The following is a 20,346-nucleotide window of genomic DNA, read 5'->3' as shown; positions in this document are numbered from 1 at the left end:
TAAATACATACAGTTTACAATTTTTTTTTTGTGAACACATTTCAATTACACACTTAATAAATTTTTTTACATTAAAAAGTCATCCACACTATAGAATAATTTCCTTAAAAGTAGTTTTTTCACGGCACACTTAAATTTAAAGGAACTTTTGATATTTTTTACATAGCTTGGCAATTTATTATACACAAGTATTCCCTGATGGTCTATGCCTTTAATTGTTTTATTTACTCGGTGCTGACTTACATGGATTTCATTTTGGCTTCTTGTATTATGACTATGAATGTCACAATTTTTAATAAACATGTCTTGGTTTTTTTTAATAAGAGAGACTGTTTCAAGAATATATATACAAGGGAGTGGTAAGATTTCCAGTTTTTCAAAAATAGGTTTGCTGGGAGCTCTATTATTGGAATTAGTTATTATGCGAATAATCTTTTTTTGCATTTTAAATAATTTTGGTAGGAAGATAGAGGAGCCCCAAAATGGAATACCATAATTAAGAAGTGACTGCACATAGCCAAAATATATCGTTCTCAATACCTGAATACAAGTGATTTCCTTGAGTACACGGAATGCATAACAGATTTGTGCCATTTTTTGAGTTAATTTATTGATGTGTTCTTCCCATGAAAGATTAGAGTCAATCCAGATACCTAAAAACTTTGTTACCCTAAGTTCTTTTATAGGGTAACTGTTAATTATTGGATTAAAATTTATTATCTTCTTCTTAAGATTGAAATTTAAATAATGGGTTTTTACTAACATTTAAAGATAGCTTATTATCGGTGAGCCAGTTCATCAAATTGCGTGTAGTTTCTGTTACCTCATTCATTAGCTGAATGGGATTATGGTTTTTAAAAATTAAGTTAGTATTATCAGCGAATAGTATTGTATTGGAGAGTGGTACATTAGCAGGTAGATCATTTATGAAGACTAAAAATAGTAGTGGTCCAAGAATGGAGCCCTGCGGAACTCCACAATTAACAGAAGTTGTACTTGATACAGATGAATTCATTTCCATATATTGTGACCTATTTGTTAAATATGATATGAACCAGTCCTATGCATTGCCTCTTATGCCATATGTTTCTAATTTTTTTAAAAGAATCCCATGATTAACTGTATCAAATGCTTTTTTTAAATCAATGAAAAGCCCTGCAACATGAATATTACTATCTAAGGCATTCCATATATTCCTTGTAAATGAAAAAATGGCATCATTAATGGACTTATTCCTTCTGAAGCCAAATTGATGATTGTCAATGACAGAGGATTTATCAAAAAAAGAAATCAATCAAGAAATCAATTGCCAGCCAGGAGGTAAAATCACAGCAATTAACTACTCATTGTCTTTAGTATTACAGAAGAGGAAGGAATAAAAGCGCACCTTAATTTTACACACCAGTTGGATTTTAGATCATTATTTTTTTGATTTTTGGCCTACAGGCATTCAAAATAATTTTCAGCAGAATGCATCTTCAAGGCAGTAATCTACAAAAAATGAACACCCATTAGTTGACATGATGATAAAGCAATGACTGGATACAGAATGCAATGATTTTTCTAGGATTACCAACATTGCTCCATGTTCATTTTACCACAAATACTTATTCCTAGCTACCCATGATCATGTCTTCATCAAAAGGCAGGTTCCACTAGGAGGGTGACATTACGGTAGATGAGTGCTCAAGGGATAAAATAAAACCTAAAATAACAAAAATCAAGGAAATTAATAGCCTGGATTCAACACTTAGTATAGCTAGTAATGAAAACCCTAACATCCCTGGAGAAGCCTATTTTTTATTTCCTGCAGCAAGCAAAAAATTGGCTTACATAGGCTCTTCAATCTTCAGTTACCAAACCGAGTGTTGTGTTCTCTCTTGCTCTCTCCCTTTTCACTCGTAAAGGGCATCATCATGCCTTATGCTATGTGTGGCCACTAAGTTAAGTACAGCAGAGCTCTGCAATGTGGCACGTGCTGTAGCATACACCATCCAACATGTACGTCTCTGACCCTGGTGGACCTCAAAAAATGCTGGACCTATATGTGTCTTCAGAAAGACATAATTTTCAGAATCCAGAGTTAATAAAATACTACAAAAATTACGGTAAAATTTTGAGAACTACCATTACCTTAGCAAAAAAACTACATATCAGCTCATTAATAACAACATTCCAAAATTTTGGAGAAACCTGAAAGTAATGAAATTGGTCTATAATTCTCGATGTTATCCTTCTCTCCTTTTTTAAACAGAGGTTTAATTTTTGCAACTTTAAATTTGGAGGGGGATTGACCAGCACTTAGCGAAAGATTACAAATCTCAGTCAGTGGTTTAGCAATAAAGGTGGCACAACTTTTTATAACAGCATCGGGTATACCATCAGGGCCACATGAATATTTATTTTTTAACTGATTGATTATCCTCAATACTTCATACCTATCACTCGACCATGGCCCTTCCATGCACTCGACTACCGTTCCCCTCCTAAGATCGGTCACTCGGCTTCACCCTGCTTGCTATGGGTGATCTTGTAGTCACTTGACTCCATTCTGTGCTTTTAATTTGCTCATTTGCCCCACCTTACCGGATTCTAAAAAGTAGCAAGCCAGCAGAGTGAGGTGTGGATCGGTAGTCTAGTGATAGGGTGCATCTGAGCGGCCGAGATGGAGCTCCGCCCGAGTTAATTGGGGCCTTCCACGAGGATACCTCCTGATTCATTATGTGTGCCTATTGACAAGTCATTGAAATTCCACGATATTTTCGCTCCAAAGCCCATGTTTTCGTCTTAATTTTCGAGGTTCTGCCCGGCAAACATAATGTACCCGGTGGTATTCTTGTATAAGGCCCTACTTAACTTTGTGCTATACATTCATACCCAAAGCCGTTCAACTCGCATGGCATTGGACGGGAATTTCGCTGATCCGAGCACATGAGTTACAGGCTGTGAACGACGGCAGTCGAAGAATTTGAGTAGGAACCCATTAATGATTAATTAATTATCTATATTTACCTTCAATATTATTTAATTAGTCATTGTCTTTATTTTGTTTATTTGAGTATATATATGTTGAAGAAAACCTCTCGTCTTTCACCTCCAGAAATAGTAGACAAACCTAGGATTTTCTCTCACATTTAGATGCTATTAATCCTAAAAAAAGGCAAACACTTCCAACTGTATTTCCAATTTAATTTCTATGGGTAAGATTTCTTGTACTTACCTAATTTATTAATGAACCAGGTCACATTTTTTTAACCAAACAAGTTTGAAAGCCATGTTTGTGCTCCAATTCCTCATCAACTATAGTTGGTATAGTATAGTATAGTTGGTAACCTATAGGTTCTACCACCGAAACTTTGGGCCTTGAAGAAACAGTAGTAGAGTCCATAGGCGGATCCAGGGGGGGGGCACGGGCCCCCCCCAGACCCTCAAAAATATGCAAGATTTTTAATACGGTCCCATTATCATTGCGTTCGTTTTGTATTACGAGGTATCCTTGTGCCCCACCCAGAACAAAATCCTGGATACGGCCTTGCTTGTGCCCCTCCCAGAAAAAAATCCTGGATCCGCCCCTGGTAGAGTCATTAAAATTACTATTTGAGCTTGAATTAATATCCTCTCCCTAGTTTCTACATAGGATTTCTGTTCTTCATAGAGAAATCTTTTCTGTCAGTAGAAACATCAAATTATGGTTTTGCTAGTAGTGGCCCACGTCGCCCTAATGATGGCATTCAAATATCCCTATCTTTTCCCTGGAGGTGTTGTCGGGTTCTCACCATGGCGGTGCATCCTTTCCTTTTTCTTCCTCTCCTGAGTTGCATGACTTGGTTCACGGCGCTCAAAGTGTAACCTTTGCAGGCCTGCCCTGGGTAGCCGATTGTGATTTAGTTACTACATTCCATTTTATCTCCCTTTTTGTTTATAGGAGTTATCAACGCTTCATTCCAATCATAAGGCATGGATTCTTTCCTCCATATTTCCAGGATTAGTTCATGGAGATAAATCAGAAGTATCTTCCCTTTATACATTGCAATTGGGTTACCGTCATTCCCAGGAGCTTTTCAATTGCTAAGCTGTTTGAAGTTTTCATGTACTTTGGTGATAGATAATTAACATGTGTCTGGTTGCACATTTTGCAATACATACTCCCTTCTCTCTTACACCATCATTGACATTGTCATTGCTGTTAAGAAAATTTGTAGAAGTACTGCTTTCAGGTGCTTAGCTACATGTTTCTTTACTTCACAGGATATGTTACCATTTTCATCTTTGATGTCATTGATTTTTGGGAAATTTTTGGGCCCTGCTGGAAAATTATTACTTATTACATGCTAAAATTATTTAAAGATCCATATTATTTTACAGTGTAAAATGTCAGGAAGCTGAAACCATCATTGTATTTCGTCAGAAAGAAAATGTAACTGCATACATACTGTGAGTCTGTTATTGCACCGCGGTCACCTGAGCTAAGACGGCCATGACAAAACAACTGCACCAAGATGTCCCATTCCCCCTTCAAGACTAGTAATATTTACTTCTAGAAATAAGACTCTCTTTAACAATATAATTCAAACTCCAACAAGAGGACTATAAACTTTACGATGACTCCATGAAAATTCAGACCTGAGCTCAGCCCCTAAATGGTTCAGAACTCTACATGGGTCGGAAAAATAACCTTGACCCACCCATTCAAAGGAAATAATTGATAAATAAATATTAATTTTTTGTTTAAAGTTTTTGAGCTTTGTGTTGCACCATTCATTTACCTTTAATGAATCCAATGGTGGACCACTTTGCTCTCAGTTATACGGAAATCCATTTCAAAATCAGAGGAGCTAGCAATACAGTACCTTTGGCATCGCATCAAGAGTCTGCTATCTATACTAGAATACTTGTTTAAAAATTAAATGTCTCAAATTAACAAGCCTCAACGCCAGTGATTAAAAACCAGGGCTCGCACTCCACCTAAACAATGAAATTCACTGTTTTTTCAGTTTTTTTTTTTAAGTTTTCATGGTCTCAATGTCGTCAAATTCACGGTCCATTAATAAGCCAACAATAAGACAATCACCAGCCATATGTTAGCTAAAAATTAAAGTATGCGACAGATGCCGTGAATGTAAACGCAACAATGAAAAGTGATATCTGTTATGACGTCACCTATCGTTTGCAAAATTCAGGGCCGACTGAAGGCCCAACCCATCCGCGCTCTTGCCTGGACGCCAAATACCATGGCGTCCTTTAATATGTAAATACCCTTAGGACCTTCTTCCGTCTGGACACCGGAAGTTATTTTTTTATTCCTCGTCGAGAGATTGCTTTTGCGCACGTTGTTATTACCGCACAGTAACCAAATTTCCCTTGCCCAATCTTTCTGAGATTACGGAAAATATTTTATTCAAATTGTTTGTTGAAGGTAATAAATCAAAAAAATCAATTTCATATAATTATAATGCTTTTGGTTTGAAATATGTAAAAACAAAATAAATACCTGCTGAAACAAATTATTTTCACTTTCACTATATTATTCACATAAACGAAAACGAGGTGAGCGCAGTCTATTGAGACCTATTGCCATAAATTGAGAGCCTATTTGCCGTAGAAATTTTTCCTTAAGTAAAATTCCAATGGCAAACTCATATTTCGAAGCATATGGCATGTGCCCTCATTTTGTGTGGGAACCGAACTTTGAGATACAAATCAGATAATTTTTGTAAATGGTTCCTTTTCTGGGTCTTAGAAATGCAAGTTATTTCATTCGTCCTTTTTCGAATACAGGGCCATCCCAAGCTATCGCTGAAATTGAATAGGAAATTGAAATAGGCAAAATAACAGACTTTCGCCACAAAAATGGAAAATATTGGTCAATGTATCGTCATATAGTACTGACCAATTACTACACTTTGAATATTTGTGTGTAGATAAATGCGTAGACTTTTATTTGCTCACAATGCTAAAATATATGGCACGAAATAGTTGCAAAGCACACGAATCAGCAGTCAACCTGAAAACAAGACTACATTTTATCTTAAGTAATCAGTCATAGGATCAGTACAATTGCAAGCTTGGGTTGGAAGACATGACATTTTTTTCATTTTATCCACTCCCAGCCTTCAATTGTAGTTGACTTCACATGAAAATTATGAATAATTAAAATTTAATTCACTTCATGATATAGTATAGATCAACAAAACATAAAAAATTTTCATACATAACATAAATGCAAAACTCTGAATATCACAATATGGAATATATTACAAACAAAATGCTGAGGAGAAGGGTTTGAACTCAAGAAACTCATATCAGTCATATACTCCTTCAGATCCCTGACTTCCATGCAAAGAAAAGTAGTCTTCAAGCACATGAATAACATCTAATGAAGATCCACCTTCCAGTTTGGCATGTTCTAGGAGGACTTGACTGTTCCCAGATTGTCGCAGAAAGATACAAGCCCTGAGAACATAAAAGTGGTTTTGTCCATTATTTCACTAAGGTGATTAATTCATAATATTTACTATTAAAAATGCCTCATTACTTATTTTCACTTTGGAACTATATGTTTAAACAATTTCCACAGAGTATTACACAAAAAGAGCCATAACTTCTGAACAAAATAGGTACACATAACAGTTAAAAAGATCGATGAAAAAACTTCTTCCCCACAATCTAACACTGCAATCAACCTAGAGGCCTGTAATTGAGGGTAGGTAGATAAATAATGTTGATGATAACTGCCGACAAAAAAATCAGGATAAAAATAGTGACTTTATGGCACTTAGCTCTTTCCTAAACAATATTGCTTCTCAACACCCTACATGAAAATATGTATAGCCAGCTTCCTTAAGTTCAACTTTTACTTTGATTACTGGATTGCATGATGTTCTTTGTTATCTTGAAGGCCACATGGAAATATGAATCCCATGATTTTTCGTAAGATAAGTCATGCCAAGGGAGTATGGTCTGAGGTGCATTATCTACAGTCTCTCTGATGCGACATTCAACCTATTATTCAAAAGCTGCAGCACTTCTCGGTAACAAGCTCCTTGCCACAACTGACGCCTAAGTGTTAGCATGTATTAGCTGTTTCTCATGACATCTCAATGACTTTTCCAAGTGCAGAGGAAATGGAGGGTTTTAGGGACTTGCATGAGAGAGGAACTACATACATATCTCAGTAGTTGGGTGAATTGAAAAGTCAATAGCAGGGATATGTGGAAAGCATCAGGAAATCACCATATTAAAGACCACATTGGTATTCCTAGATTAAGTTATTGAAAATGATAAGTCTTTTGCCCTGATCTATGGACTACATGAGATGCCATTTCTTTTAAATGAATGGGGAGAGAATATCAACCTGAATTGCATGAACTTAAAGCTGGTAGATTTGAAAACCTATCATCAAAATTTTATGGGGTATTTAGGTGTTTCTACAAGGGCTGACAAAAAATACTGAAAAAATATTAATCTGGTATGACAATATTAGACCTGGCATAATGCTTTCAAATGTTCAATTTTTAGAGATCATCGATGGAACCATCATTTCCATTTCTCAAAACTCTCTACATTTGAAAAAAAGAGTAGCTGGTATTCTAGCAACCACTAAAGACATGGGAAAGAACTTTGGCACACAAGTATGCAACTCAACGACGGTTCATCTGCATACTACCCCGCAAGCTGCCTCAATAGACATGTATCAGGGAGTTTTAGGCCACCAACCGTTTACACATGAGAAGGAAATGCTCTGATGAAATAATGCCTAGGATGTATTTTATCATGGATACCTAGGAAGTCTTTTATCGTGCGGGGGGAAAAAGAAATTCCGATACCTATATCGGTTTGCCAAAATATCTCTTTTAATTTATCGTTTCTGTCGTACCTGAAAATGTAGTGGGTTTGTATTATGAAATTATCCATGTCACTCATAAATATATCCATTTTCATTAGGTCAAGCAATCTAAGCCTAGAGCGCAGCCTACGAGTCTCTCTCAGCTACCCACCTAATTCATTTAACATCTGTGTAACACTTTCTTTATGCCCGTAGCACTTTTTGACGAATCATGCAGCTTTCCTTTGTATTACATTAAGTTCACAGATTGAGTCTTTCTGCACCGGATTCCATATACTCACTGCATATTCAAGGAGTGGCCAGAAGAGTGCAAAATAGCTCTCTTTTACATTGTCATTGGTAAATTTACTTACAATACGCTTGATGGTTACCACACCTTTAGTTTATATACCTCTTGGGAGGGAGGAGGGGGATGGGACTTTCTCACAGCTAAGCTGCCAGCTGGGGTGTGAGACTTACATTGCACTACTTGAGATTTGGCTCCAAAATACGGCTTATTCTGGACAAAAGAAGGGTAATCAAATGGTGAAAAGCCAGGTACAAAGAGAAAGATTCACAACAGTGGTAATTCAGAAGGCCAAATATTTGTGCATAAGGTTTTTTACAAGAAGAAAACAGGGAAAGAAACACATTAAATTGTTTACAAAAGGTAATCCTATTTTATGTAGAAGTATGTGAGGTAAGAATATTTCTAATTCATTGGAATGACTTTTTTATGAGATTATTCCCTCAAACCAACTTAACAAAAAGAATATGTACATAGATGAAATAAAATACCGTATTTATCTGAATATAGCCTCTCTTTTTTTCCAAAAATGCCCATGGTAAAAGTAAAGGGGGGACTATACTAAAACACATTTTATAACATTTTGCATGAAATGGAAGCCTCAAAATTAGGGGGGGGGACTATATTCAGAAGGGGACTATTTCTTATTTACCTGTATAAACAATAATGGTCAGTTTCCGCCAGCTTGAGTAACCTCTTTAAGGTATTCATGTCCTTTATGGTCTGAAAGAAAGAATTCAGTTTTTAATTACACTGATCCACATATAGGGTATGTAAGAAGGAATCATTGCAAGACTAATTAAACTAAAAATGATGTATTTCAAGGAAATGTCCATTGAGACACATGTTTATGTATTCATTCATTACTTTGATCAAAGGGAACAACAATTATTATGCACCACTCGCATACACCAAATACTCAAAATGCGGGCGTGGCATAATGAAGATTGGCATGTATGCAAATCAAAACAAAAAAGTATATTATCTGTGATATAAATTACTATTTTTTTCTTCTATAATGATTGTGTTATTGGGCTTTGGCCAATTCATTTTTTATGGCTGAGGGTTTTGCTCCTATTTTTATTTGCTTTTGTCTGGAAAATTCATTATAATTAATACAAAATTACCTCTTTCAAATTTTTAAATTCATACCCTTGCTGAAGAAAATAAAAGTTTTCAAAATGTTGGCTATGAGAAAGCCAAAACTTGAGGGCTGCAATACCATCAAAGGAAAACTATGTGCTAGCTGCAATATATTTATTAATTATATCCCTTAATCAATACCCTTAAGCACTCACTTCCAGACGAAATGCTTCCAGCACCTTCTTCACTCTGCAAGCACGACTATGCTCACTGACCCCAGATGATCCAGCAGCAGCCAAGCGCTTACCCCACTCCGCAATACGTGCATCAATCCTCCACCCAGAGGGCACCTTAGGGCTCAGTGGATATGGACCGAGGGGAGTTCTTTCAAATAGAATTCCTTTTTCAAGGAGATGCTCTATCTCTGAATATGACAGTCTCTTGGCAGCCAGCAGACGAGCCACACCACATCCAGATGCAAGCCGTTGTACATCAGCACACAGCTGAGGATCAACTTCGGGTGACATTTCCAGAGGTCGGTCTTGGCGAGCCTTAAAAAAATTCAATGTGAAACATTATTCAAGACGGCTCAAACAGAAAAAAATTATCAGAAAGAGGTAAAAATTAGAGGAGGCAAAAATCGTACACTAACACCGACAAATGCAAAATACATAATCATACATGAAGAGAAATTCAGTATTTAAAATAATGAGGTAAAAAATGGAATTTCAAGTTTAATCTTCAGGTTATAAAACTGATTACCTAATAAGATATTGTACACAGCTATTATAAAAAACAACATAAACAGCATCCACACATAATTTACTTATGCTGGTGAAGTACCTTTTGAATGATGCCATGCTGAGTTTATATTTTTGTCATCAACTTTCACTTCTAAGCTGATTTTATATGCTAAGTTTTACTTGAGGGGAATTAATATTCGAATTATAATATTTCAATTGCAATTTCATGGACCCCCATAATCATCACCAGACAAACCACGCCCATCTATTTGGTTATAGGAAATACTATATTAATAAAAAACTGATGGGGAATAATCCTGAATGCATAGCCTATGCTAAAGTATTTACCATTTGTATGTTTCAATGTATTTTTTTCATGCACACTAAATACAATACATTTCTGCCACTAAGACATATGTGGAAACATATAAAGAGTTCCTTAAATTGTCATAGGACTGATCAGGGCCGGATTTACCCAAAGTTACACTATAGTCCCTGGCGAGCCATTGAGTGCCCCTCCTCACTTGAGCCCCACCCCTTCCCCAATTTTTATGTTAAAGCATAGCCACTCACATGAGGTAACAGAAGGCACCCCTTGGACTGCAACACCCCTAGGCATGTGCCTATTTTGCATTACGGTAAATCCGGCCCTGGGACTGATACCTTATAATTTATAAGTTATTACAAAATATGTAGATATGAATGCCCAAATCACAGAATATTTATTCAAGACTGTACAAGCAAAACATAATTCTATCCATGCTGTTTGATTTTCAACTTAAAGCAATTTTCTTAGATACAAACTAAATTAATAGACATTTTATGATTTGGAAATGATCTTATGGAACAGATATACGATAAAATTTGGATAAAAATTGATCTTCTCATAAATGAAGATTATTTGATAAGGCGAATTCTTTGATAGTCAACTTATTCAATTTATAATGGCTGCCTTATTGTTGTAAAGAATTAAAATTGAGGGTTCCCGTGATACTTTAATGATAACCTACTATGATTTGGCTAAAAAAATGTTTAAAACAGGATTTATTTGGTCTAATATTATTGTATTGTATCTAAATGCTTATTTGGCAATGAAATAAACAATTCTATTATTACTATCCAAAATAGTAACTGACATTAAGATGAAACCCTGGTGGATTAGAGCACTAAGACATTGGTAAACAGAAATTTTTATAGATCCAATGAATTTCACTAATATGCATCATTAATTTCCACCAATCATTGAAGTGGAAGAAAATGGTATAAAAAAGGCTTTTGCATGAAACAGGGGCATACTTAAATGGGTTTAACCTATTTGCTATATGTATATAACTAAAGAGTACGCACAGAAAAAATAGCCATATGCCATTTAGTTCTGGTCTGCATTGGGAACAAAACAATTCTAACTAAGTTCCCCCTAAAATTCTAAGTCGAAGTTATTGATGGTTGTCCCTTCAAGGGTATAAGGGGATAGCATTTGAAAATTCAAAATAGCCTTTCAGGATAACCAGAGGAGTATCCCATGCTCTAAGACACCGAAGGGAGTTTTAATGAGTAAATGAAATCAATTACCATCAACAGAAGATACGCCAGGCCTTCTGGACCCAGGGCTCTCACAACCCTCACAGTGTACAAGACACATGCCCCATACCATTCTTTCAACTCTTCCTCCACAGATGATGGGCATGGCCCCTCCTTTCATTGAAAAGAAAGAAAAGGACTTCACAGACAATAGTCATAGCATATAAACCAATTCTAAAGTCTTTCTAACACGTTGTCATAGATAATTCAAACAGACCATCAGTTACATGCAAGATAGGTTCCTGAAAATATTCATTTGTTGGATTTGTGCATTAACTCAACTTCTAAGTAGCAGTACATTGTTTCTGCAGCTAAATCTGCAGAAATTGCTTCACTTTGAGCTCTAGAGTGATGCATACTGAACATTTTTCTTCAGTTGATTAAACAAACATACATACCTATTTTCTATTAAGCTTTCATTGCAAATGCCTTTGTTAGATGAATCTTTGCAACAGTTGGATTTATTCTAATAATCCTCATGTGGTGTCTTGGGAGTATGTCTGGGTAAATGAAACAAGTTGACCTTAAGAGGGAGCTAAGTGGACCACAGAAGTAATACTCAGTGCTTCAACATAAGGCTGGTATTGTTAGGTAAGATTCCAGATTATAAGACAAAAGCATTTGAAATTAAAACATTCAGGGTGTTAGGGTCAATTTTTTACCGCCGCCACCAAAAATTTTAAGGGTTTTTCACTTTCAGGTATCCTAAGACTTCATCAGGACTTGAAACCTCAATCCTTCAATCAGCACAGCCAAGTGCTCTACCTCCTATGCCACTGTACTCCTCATGTATTTATTCATTACATTCTAAGCCGTAATTCTTTTTCATGAGGTGGAAAAGAGTTGAATTTAAAAGTGAAGCACCTCAAGAGTTTTGTAAATTTGATTGCTCTTTGAAAAAATTGGGTCAGCACTAGATTCAAATATCAGATGGTACAATAAATTAGCCAAATAGAGAAATACCAAAAGTAGTGTAGCATGTATGTAAGAGTAGGTATTCAAAAGAAGAATATGGCTCTAGTACTTGATGAGCGATACAGTTCAGCCAAGCAAATAGAATTAATGAAATTTTAAAATTAATATAAATGGTTCAGTTCCCTTAATTGGTACAAATAAGATAAAAAATACACAATCAACCCTCCTACCTTCAGAATACGATGAGCAATAGATTCACAGAACTGAGTCAATTCTACTTGAAATGTTTCAAGAGTGGTTTCGGAATCAGAAAGTAAGCATATAATGACATCACGTCCATGATTTTCATCAGATTCAGATGCTGCATCCTTCCGACGTGAGGAACATGGCAACAGGATATAGAAGCATACACCAGGGGTGCTACATCCCTCTCCAATACTGTTGTATGCAACAAAAAATACGAATAGTCAAATGTTCAAAAGGACTTATGAATTTGAAGTTAAAAAATAAATTTTAATAATAATAATCTAAAAAATTAATTCCATACCTATATTACTAATGTGCTAACTCTTCATTAATTTTCAAGCTATTACCCACAGTCACCAGTACCTAAGCCTAATAGCTTCCAGGATTCCTATACAATTAAACTATCACCATGAAAACAATCATGCAGTCATTGATATTTGTATAAACATATGCGTTAATTAACGATGAAATAGTACCTTTAATATACAAAATAAACTAAAACCTATGAAAGTACAGAAAATCTAACAGGGTTGACAGAAATTTTGGGCACATAAGCATTCATAAAACTACAAAAGGAAAAATATATGGCAATAAAAGTATGATCCTCTAATCAGGGATAGAGCTAGGGCTTTGAAATTGTCTGTTTATCGAAATTATCCCGCAGTGAAAACATTCTGGGGGCAGACCCTGACAATGCTAATGGTCTCACATGAGTAAGCACAAACAATCAATCGCATGCATGTATAACAAGACTATATAACCGTGCGACTAACAGAATATTCCCTAGTAGCACAAGAAATGTTGAGCATATGCTCAGATTATGTCAGGGAAATATGTTTTGCACACAACATTAGCATATGCTGAAAATATGTTCAGCAGATGTTTAAAACCACATGTTTTCAACATATGCTCGAAATATTTCCAGCATATGTTCAGACGATGTGTTGAGCATATTTTCATAGAAATATGCTCCACATGTGTTCAACGAAACATGTTGAGCATATATACGTAGACATATGCTCCACATGTGTTCAACGAAATATGTTGAGCATATATACGTAGACATATGCTCCACATGTGTCCAACGAAATATGTTGAGCATATACTCGTAGACATATGCTCCACATGTGTTCAACGAAATATGTTGAGCATATTTTCAAGAAAATATCTATGCGTTCTGAGAAATATTTCGTCGACAAATCAGCGATCAGGATGCGAATACTGCATGCTGTAGTTTTATAACTAATGTAAAGGAATATATCTAGTTCTAGTTTATTCTAATTCAAGTATATCAATTCATAATTTTAACCAAGGCCCTGATTTTAACACTTTTAAAATAATTGAAGAGCGAGACGCATGCGTCGACGTTGTTGTGTGTGTTCATGTTGCTATGATTTCATCGCACGTTGTTTACGTTACTTTATACAAGAGGAGAGAGCCCAGTTACCTCGGAATCTTCTAGAAGCATGAAATGTAAGTACATTGGTAGATAAATATATGAAATTACTATTTTACAATTAGTACTAACTGTTCTTGTGTGATATCGTAAAAGTTCTCAATCGCTGTTTATGAACGGATGAATGTATGATATTACTATTTTAGTTCTAACTGTTCTTGTGTGGTATGGTAAAAGTTCTCAATGGCTATTTATGAACTGAATTGTGGTCGTAAATGCCGTATTAAGTTATTCCTGCCCAATGTAAATACTTGGATCGAATATGATGCATGTAACCGAGTGAGTGCGAAAATGTTCGATCAAAATCAATCATAGCCACAATAAAATGTGAAGGGAGTAATAAATTCTTGGTCGAGGCTTAGAGCCTGTTCTAATTTCGTTTGTGAATCTATTCATAAACTCTTTTTTTATTCATGCTAATATTGTAACAAGGCCATAAAATTATGATAACTGCACCATTTCATGAATGCTAAACTAATCGCTGGATGATGAATTAGCCCTCTCTTTCATGATATCATTTTGAGGCATAATTAACTAATTTGTAACCAAGTATCATTAACGAACTTATTTTGTAAATAACTGTCGCAGCGAAGTGCTAACAGTAAATATGAGTAGTCTCGACTAGGAATCATGTTAACACAGTTGCACTCTGATATGAGGGAACGAAGCAAAGAATTGGCATAGGTAACCCATGGGGATGGCTCAAAAGGTGTGCATGATACGTACTATCGTTAGTTTTTCCATCAGATTACTAAAAATTTACTTTAGCACTTAGGCGATTCACTCAGAAGTAAGGGGACAAAAATAATCGAGTTGATTTGCAGTATCTACAGTATTCCTGTGGTTCGTGCCTCAAATACTAACCAAATCTGGCATATATATTGCTTGGGTTTCACGGATTTCAAGACATACACCATATGCCCATTGGTATTTATAATTTCATGGACAATTAGAGACCAAAGTCACATAATGTGTATCTTAAGCGATTTTTTATGGAATATAAGGCTCCATATTATAGTGGAATTAAATTTAATGTTGTCAATTGAACCGTTTGTTCTGTTAAACATGATATTCTCAGGTTCATCATAATTTTCTTGCTTTCCATATTTCATTACATATTTTAAGCACAGCAAAATCTGTTAATGAGAAATGTCTGTTTAGTCACGCAAAAAAATGACATTTTTATTTTTTGAAGAACTTCACCCTCTTGCATGGAAATGAATCGGTGTCTTAAAATGTTCATGACCTCACTAATCTATTAGTATTATCTTCATCTAGCACTCAATAATTGTATTATGATGATGGACTTACATGGAAATGTATTGTAGGATTATTGATATTTAAGACCAATGTATATAAACTAGCTGACATGAATAACTTTTACATTACATATTGTGTGAACTTATGATGCAATACTTCCCTTACTGCTGCTTCCTCTCCTTAGTCTGTCTCATGCAAATTTTAAATTTTGCAACTTAATGTTAATTTACCATTCATGAAAGATGTCAATATTCACCATTTTCAGGTTAAAGAAGTAATAATTTTTTGCTGTTTAGTGCTTGTTTAGTGGATAAATATTGATTTCTGTTTATTTTAATCTACAGATACTCTCCACTCTTGTCTTATGTTTAGCAGTGCTGATAAATGTGCCTTTCTTGAGTTAACTGGGGAGTGGCTACGATGGTCGTGCTGCCTGAAGAAGACTGAGAGAAATCAAGGAAAAGAATAGGCTTGAAATATTTGTTGATAATGTTAAATGCTTATGTTTTTTTATTAAAATAAATCTACTTCATTATCAAATTGCAGAACTATGTCATACTTGATTCTCCTATTATATCCTATGTAATCCATTATCTACCAATTGATTACATATTCCGTAGGAGCTCCATCAAAGGATAAAGTGGCAGTAGACTTTAATAATTACAAATAATTTGGGCTAAAGCATTAGTGGCTCATGATAGGTACCACCTATGTATCAATATTCTAATTAATGTTACTAAAACATGCCTTAGCCCTTTTCCTTGTTCGTTCAATCTTTTGTACGTTTGTAATCTAGCAGTGTGGAGTGTAATGCTTTCAGATGCACATGTGCAGTGGAGCTGGTGAGAGCTGTACGATGACAGGGCTAAAGAGGATGTTGAAGGGTTAGACAACATGAATGTTTTGCAGGCAGTCGCTATTACCCAAATGTACCTTTCTCTCTTGCCTACTCATACAATTTCGTCACAGGAAAAAGGTAATAATGACTGCATCCCTCTTGTTTGCCCTTCTCTCTCCATCCTCTTTTCTGGATTGTCTTCGTAAACCCTTTGTACACCTTCCGTGGGAGTTTCCCATCCTGACCAGGCAGCATTGCTGCCTACCACTGACTTGCCTCTTCTGCCTATCATCAGACAACTCTCGTTGGCTCAACTTTAGGAATGATCCGTGATCAAATTACGTACATTATATGGCTAATTAATTACATTATTTGGAATGCATAAAATTTTCATTGTTTTCAAACAATAGAAGTGGGGAAATCTCAGTTGAACAATTTGTGGGAGACTTTTTTTTTCCAGAGATTCACTTATTCCTTGCTGTTCCTTATGGTTGATTAACCATTTTATTTTGCAATATTTTCAGCTTTTCTGAAAGGCATCACATGTAACTAAAACTTTATTGCTTCTCATAGTAGAAGGTTAATCTATTTTTTATGTAATAAGTTTCAGGGTGTAGTACTCCCTCATGACTATCTCATGTGTAGGATTTGCTCTTAAATCACTATCATGGGATGTAGACTGTTTAGATGCAGCAGCAATTAAGTTGGTAATTAATTAATCTTTGGTCATTATAAGGATGTTGGATCAGAAGCAGGATCATGGTAATTTCCTTCTGATAATCAGTACCATCGATGCTTTATTCTGTCGAATGCTTATCATTTATAAATTTTAAATTAACATTGGCGATTTCAAATCATTGACCAAATTCAGTTGTATTAATGATTAAACATTTTCAATTTAAAGTGCTAATCTGATAACTTGAGTGAATGCAATGTGTAGGTCTGACATCATGCCCTAAGTCCACAGTGAAAGGCAGGAGCTGTAAAAAGGAGAGGATTTGTGCATCTATAGGTATTGCAAGGTTGTAAGGGAATACTTTTCATAAGGGGGATAAATGGATGCAACCTCACCCTAGTGAAAATCTCCATAGGATTTCTTTTTCCTTTAGTAATTTGACAATGGGAAATGATTGTTCCTATAGGAAAAGTTTAGGTTCCTATGGGAAAATAAAATTTTCCTGTAGGAACATAAAAATTTCCTATAGAAACAAATGTTTCCCATTGTCAAATTACTATTGGAAAAAAAATCCTGTAGATATTTTCACTAGGGTATGCTGAGCATATTTTGGGAGAATGATGGGCATATGTTAAAAACATATGTTGGGCATTATTGGATACCATGCTGAGCATATGTTAAAAACATCTGTTGAGCATAAGTGGGTAATATGCTGAGCATATGTTAAAAACATATGTTGAGCATGTGTGGAAAACATGCTGAGCATATGTTGAAAACTTGTGTTGAACATATGTTGAGCATATGCCTTGCCGGACATTTACATATGCTCAGCATGTGCTCAAATTATGTTGAACACATCTTACATATGTGTTGAAAATGCCCTGAGCATACTCTGAACACAAATTGTGCTACTAGGGTTAAGCCAAACTATTGATGTGATTAGGTTGTCGAATACTTGTGAGTAAAAAGGTTATAACACTGTACAATACCTTACCTGAAATCCAGCCCAGAACAGCTTCCAGTCCCTTTATAAACTGCACCTTTCCGCAGTCTTCGCAATAAGAACTGTCGAAGCTGGCTTTCCCTATCTGGTGTTAAGCCACTGTAAATTAATTCCACATCCTTTTCCCCATTTGAGTTGCTATCGATAACAAAAAATGGAACTATAAACTTTTTTCGCGAAAATTAATGCAAATTTTGGTAAATTAACACATGAAAATTAGTTGTCACGATTTTTGGACATTTTTGACACCTTACCAGGAACAAAAATACATTGCTTGCGATATAGAAATAGCATCTGCATCCACAGTTTCTACCGCAGCAGTTTCAGCTGCAGAATTCATGATTTAAATGCAAAAAATACACGACACAACTGTTAAATTTACACTTCCTGCACGGATAATTGAAATCCCATGGAGAAATCCGCTCTTCTGCTTCTATGGCGGAGTACGCTTAACGGTTGTTTATGGCTCCTTGTTTCGACCGGCACTTGTTTTAGCGGGGTGTTTGTTTCACCTCGGCTGCATTCCCTGCATAGAAAATTATCTTTGTCGATTCTAGTCCTCGAACATGACAGCACCATAGTAATATAGCTTATTTTAAATAGTATTATTTTAGCTGAATTTATATTTTTTCCTCCATGAAAATTAGGGCGTTTTCTATAAGACCATTGTTTAGTGAGAAATGAAAACTTTGATATATTTTTGAATACCTCACCATTGTTTTTCCATAAAATTGGTATCAATGTATGCATTTCGGGGTAAACTTGAAGATGGGCGACTTAGGGTATTAATTAAAGGCCTTACTCAGATTGATAACAATTTAATTTAGCAATATCATTCCAATTGAACCAAACTCCATCACTGTAATAAATAAGGGTGCCTACCATCAAATAATAATAGTGAAACCCAATATCACTAGGCTTTAGCGAAAAAATAAAATGTTTACTTGAAGAAGGGGTGCATTTTGTTATAGGTTTTTCACTTTCCAAGTATCCAGTGGATGAAGTTTGATCCTATGATAAATGTCTTTAATTTTTATTTTTTGATAAGATCCATGGTAGCAACATCAAGTATTGGCCGTTATTAAATTAGGATCATAAATACTTTTTTCAATAAACAAATCCGGGTAGCTGCTGCCGCTGTGCTCTGCTGACAGTTGCCGCGAATTTCGTGCTTTTTACTTAGTGCCTACGCGCGCGAGTATATTTTTACCTTGTGCTTCGACAAATTTTACCGAATAAAGAATAGCGTCAAGACGCAACGCGCCAATCGGCGCGAAGGACGAGGAATTTCAAGATTCCGAGCCACAAGGACCTTGGTCCGAAGACGAGGACACCCGATCCTCACCGGAATCACCGCCGACCAGCCCGCCCCCACCCGTCACAACCAACCCTGTTCCGGACTCGGTGAGTCCAAGCATTGCATCCACTCCTTCCATTCCTTTGCCAGATCCTAATGTAATTCCCGCTAAAGATTCAGTTCTCAAAAATTCAAACTCCACAGTTCAAGTAACCTTGCCATTAGAGAAATTCCAAGATCCAAATGTAAGAGCCATTCTTGGGCTCCCTCTACTGCAATCAATAGACGCTACTGCTTCACAGGACGGTTTTACAGAGACGAGAAAGCGTAGACGTGTGTTAAACTCTCCTCCGCTATCGCCACCTCCATTGTCGACCAGCAATAGGTTTGCTCCTCTAGAGCCTGAGTCTCAAAATGGCCCTCTTCAGGTCCATCTTCCGGAATCTTCCGCTCTGCCGCCAGCTCCTGCAGATATTTCTCGCCAAAACCGTAACCAATCTTCAGAAAGCGGTTCTTTTCAGACCCCCAGCATCGGTAGTCAACCTAACGTCCGTCAGGCGCCTCAAAATACTAGAAAATACCGTATTCCACCTATTTTCCTCGAGGACCAATCACAATGGTCCTTAAAAAACCGTGCGATCATCACTGCAACCAGCAAACCACCTGTCTGTAACACCACGGGATCCCAAATCCGCATTCAGTGCCATTCGGCGGAGGATTTTCGTGCATTAGTCAAACTTTTTAATGAAAAATCCTGGGAATTTTATTACTCCCAATTAGCAGAAGACAAGAAAACCTATTTAGTTGTTCGCGGCCTCCTTTCTGCAACTTCAACCGACGAAATCAAAGTATCTCTCTTAGAGCAAGGACTAGAAGCTGAAGACTTAATAAAACTAAGGACCACCAGGCCATTAAGATCGGAAAAAGACCGCCGCGAGCGCCTTCTGCGAGAAAAACCTGATGAAACTCTGCCTCCACTTCCCATCAGATTACTGCCGCTCTTTCAACTAAAACTCCAGTCCTCCGCAGACCAAGATAAATTCATGAAAGTGATGCATTTATGCGGCTTAGGCGTCAAAACCGAAACCTTCCGTCCTTCTCCCGGACCGCCCCAAT

At 36.2% G+C, this 20,346-nt stretch overlaps 1 protein-coding gene across 1 annotated transcript; it reads right to left on the bottom strand.

Moving 5' to 3' along the window:
* Positions 1 to 5,908: 5,908 nt before the first annotated feature.
* Positions 5,909 to 18,393, bottom strand: LOC124155991 (protein Njmu-R1-like). Its single transcript, XM_046530245.1, has 7 exons — positions 18,188 to 18,393; positions 17,925 to 18,071; positions 12,685 to 12,892; positions 11,531 to 11,653; positions 9,431 to 9,766; positions 8,785 to 8,855; positions 5,909 to 6,453 (listed from the first exon to the last, which is right to left on the bottom strand). The coding sequence occupies exons 1-7, from the start codon at positions 18,271 to 18,273 to the stop codon at positions 6,303 to 6,305; spliced, it is 1,122 nt and encodes a 373-aa protein (XP_046386201.1). The 5' UTR covers positions 18,274 to 18,393; the 3' UTR covers positions 5,909 to 6,302.
* Between the last annotated feature and the right edge of the window lie 1,953 nt (positions 18,394 to 20,346).

The sequence above is a fragment of the Ischnura elegans genome, chromosome 3 (assembly GCF_921293095.1).
Source record: "Ischnura elegans chromosome 3, ioIscEleg1.1, whole genome shotgun sequence".
Lineage (NCBI taxonomy): Eukaryota > Metazoa > Arthropoda > Insecta > Odonata > Coenagrionidae > Ischnura > Ischnura elegans.
Note: the sequence above shows the minus strand (reverse complement) of the source record. Positions and strands in the feature narration are given on the sequence as shown.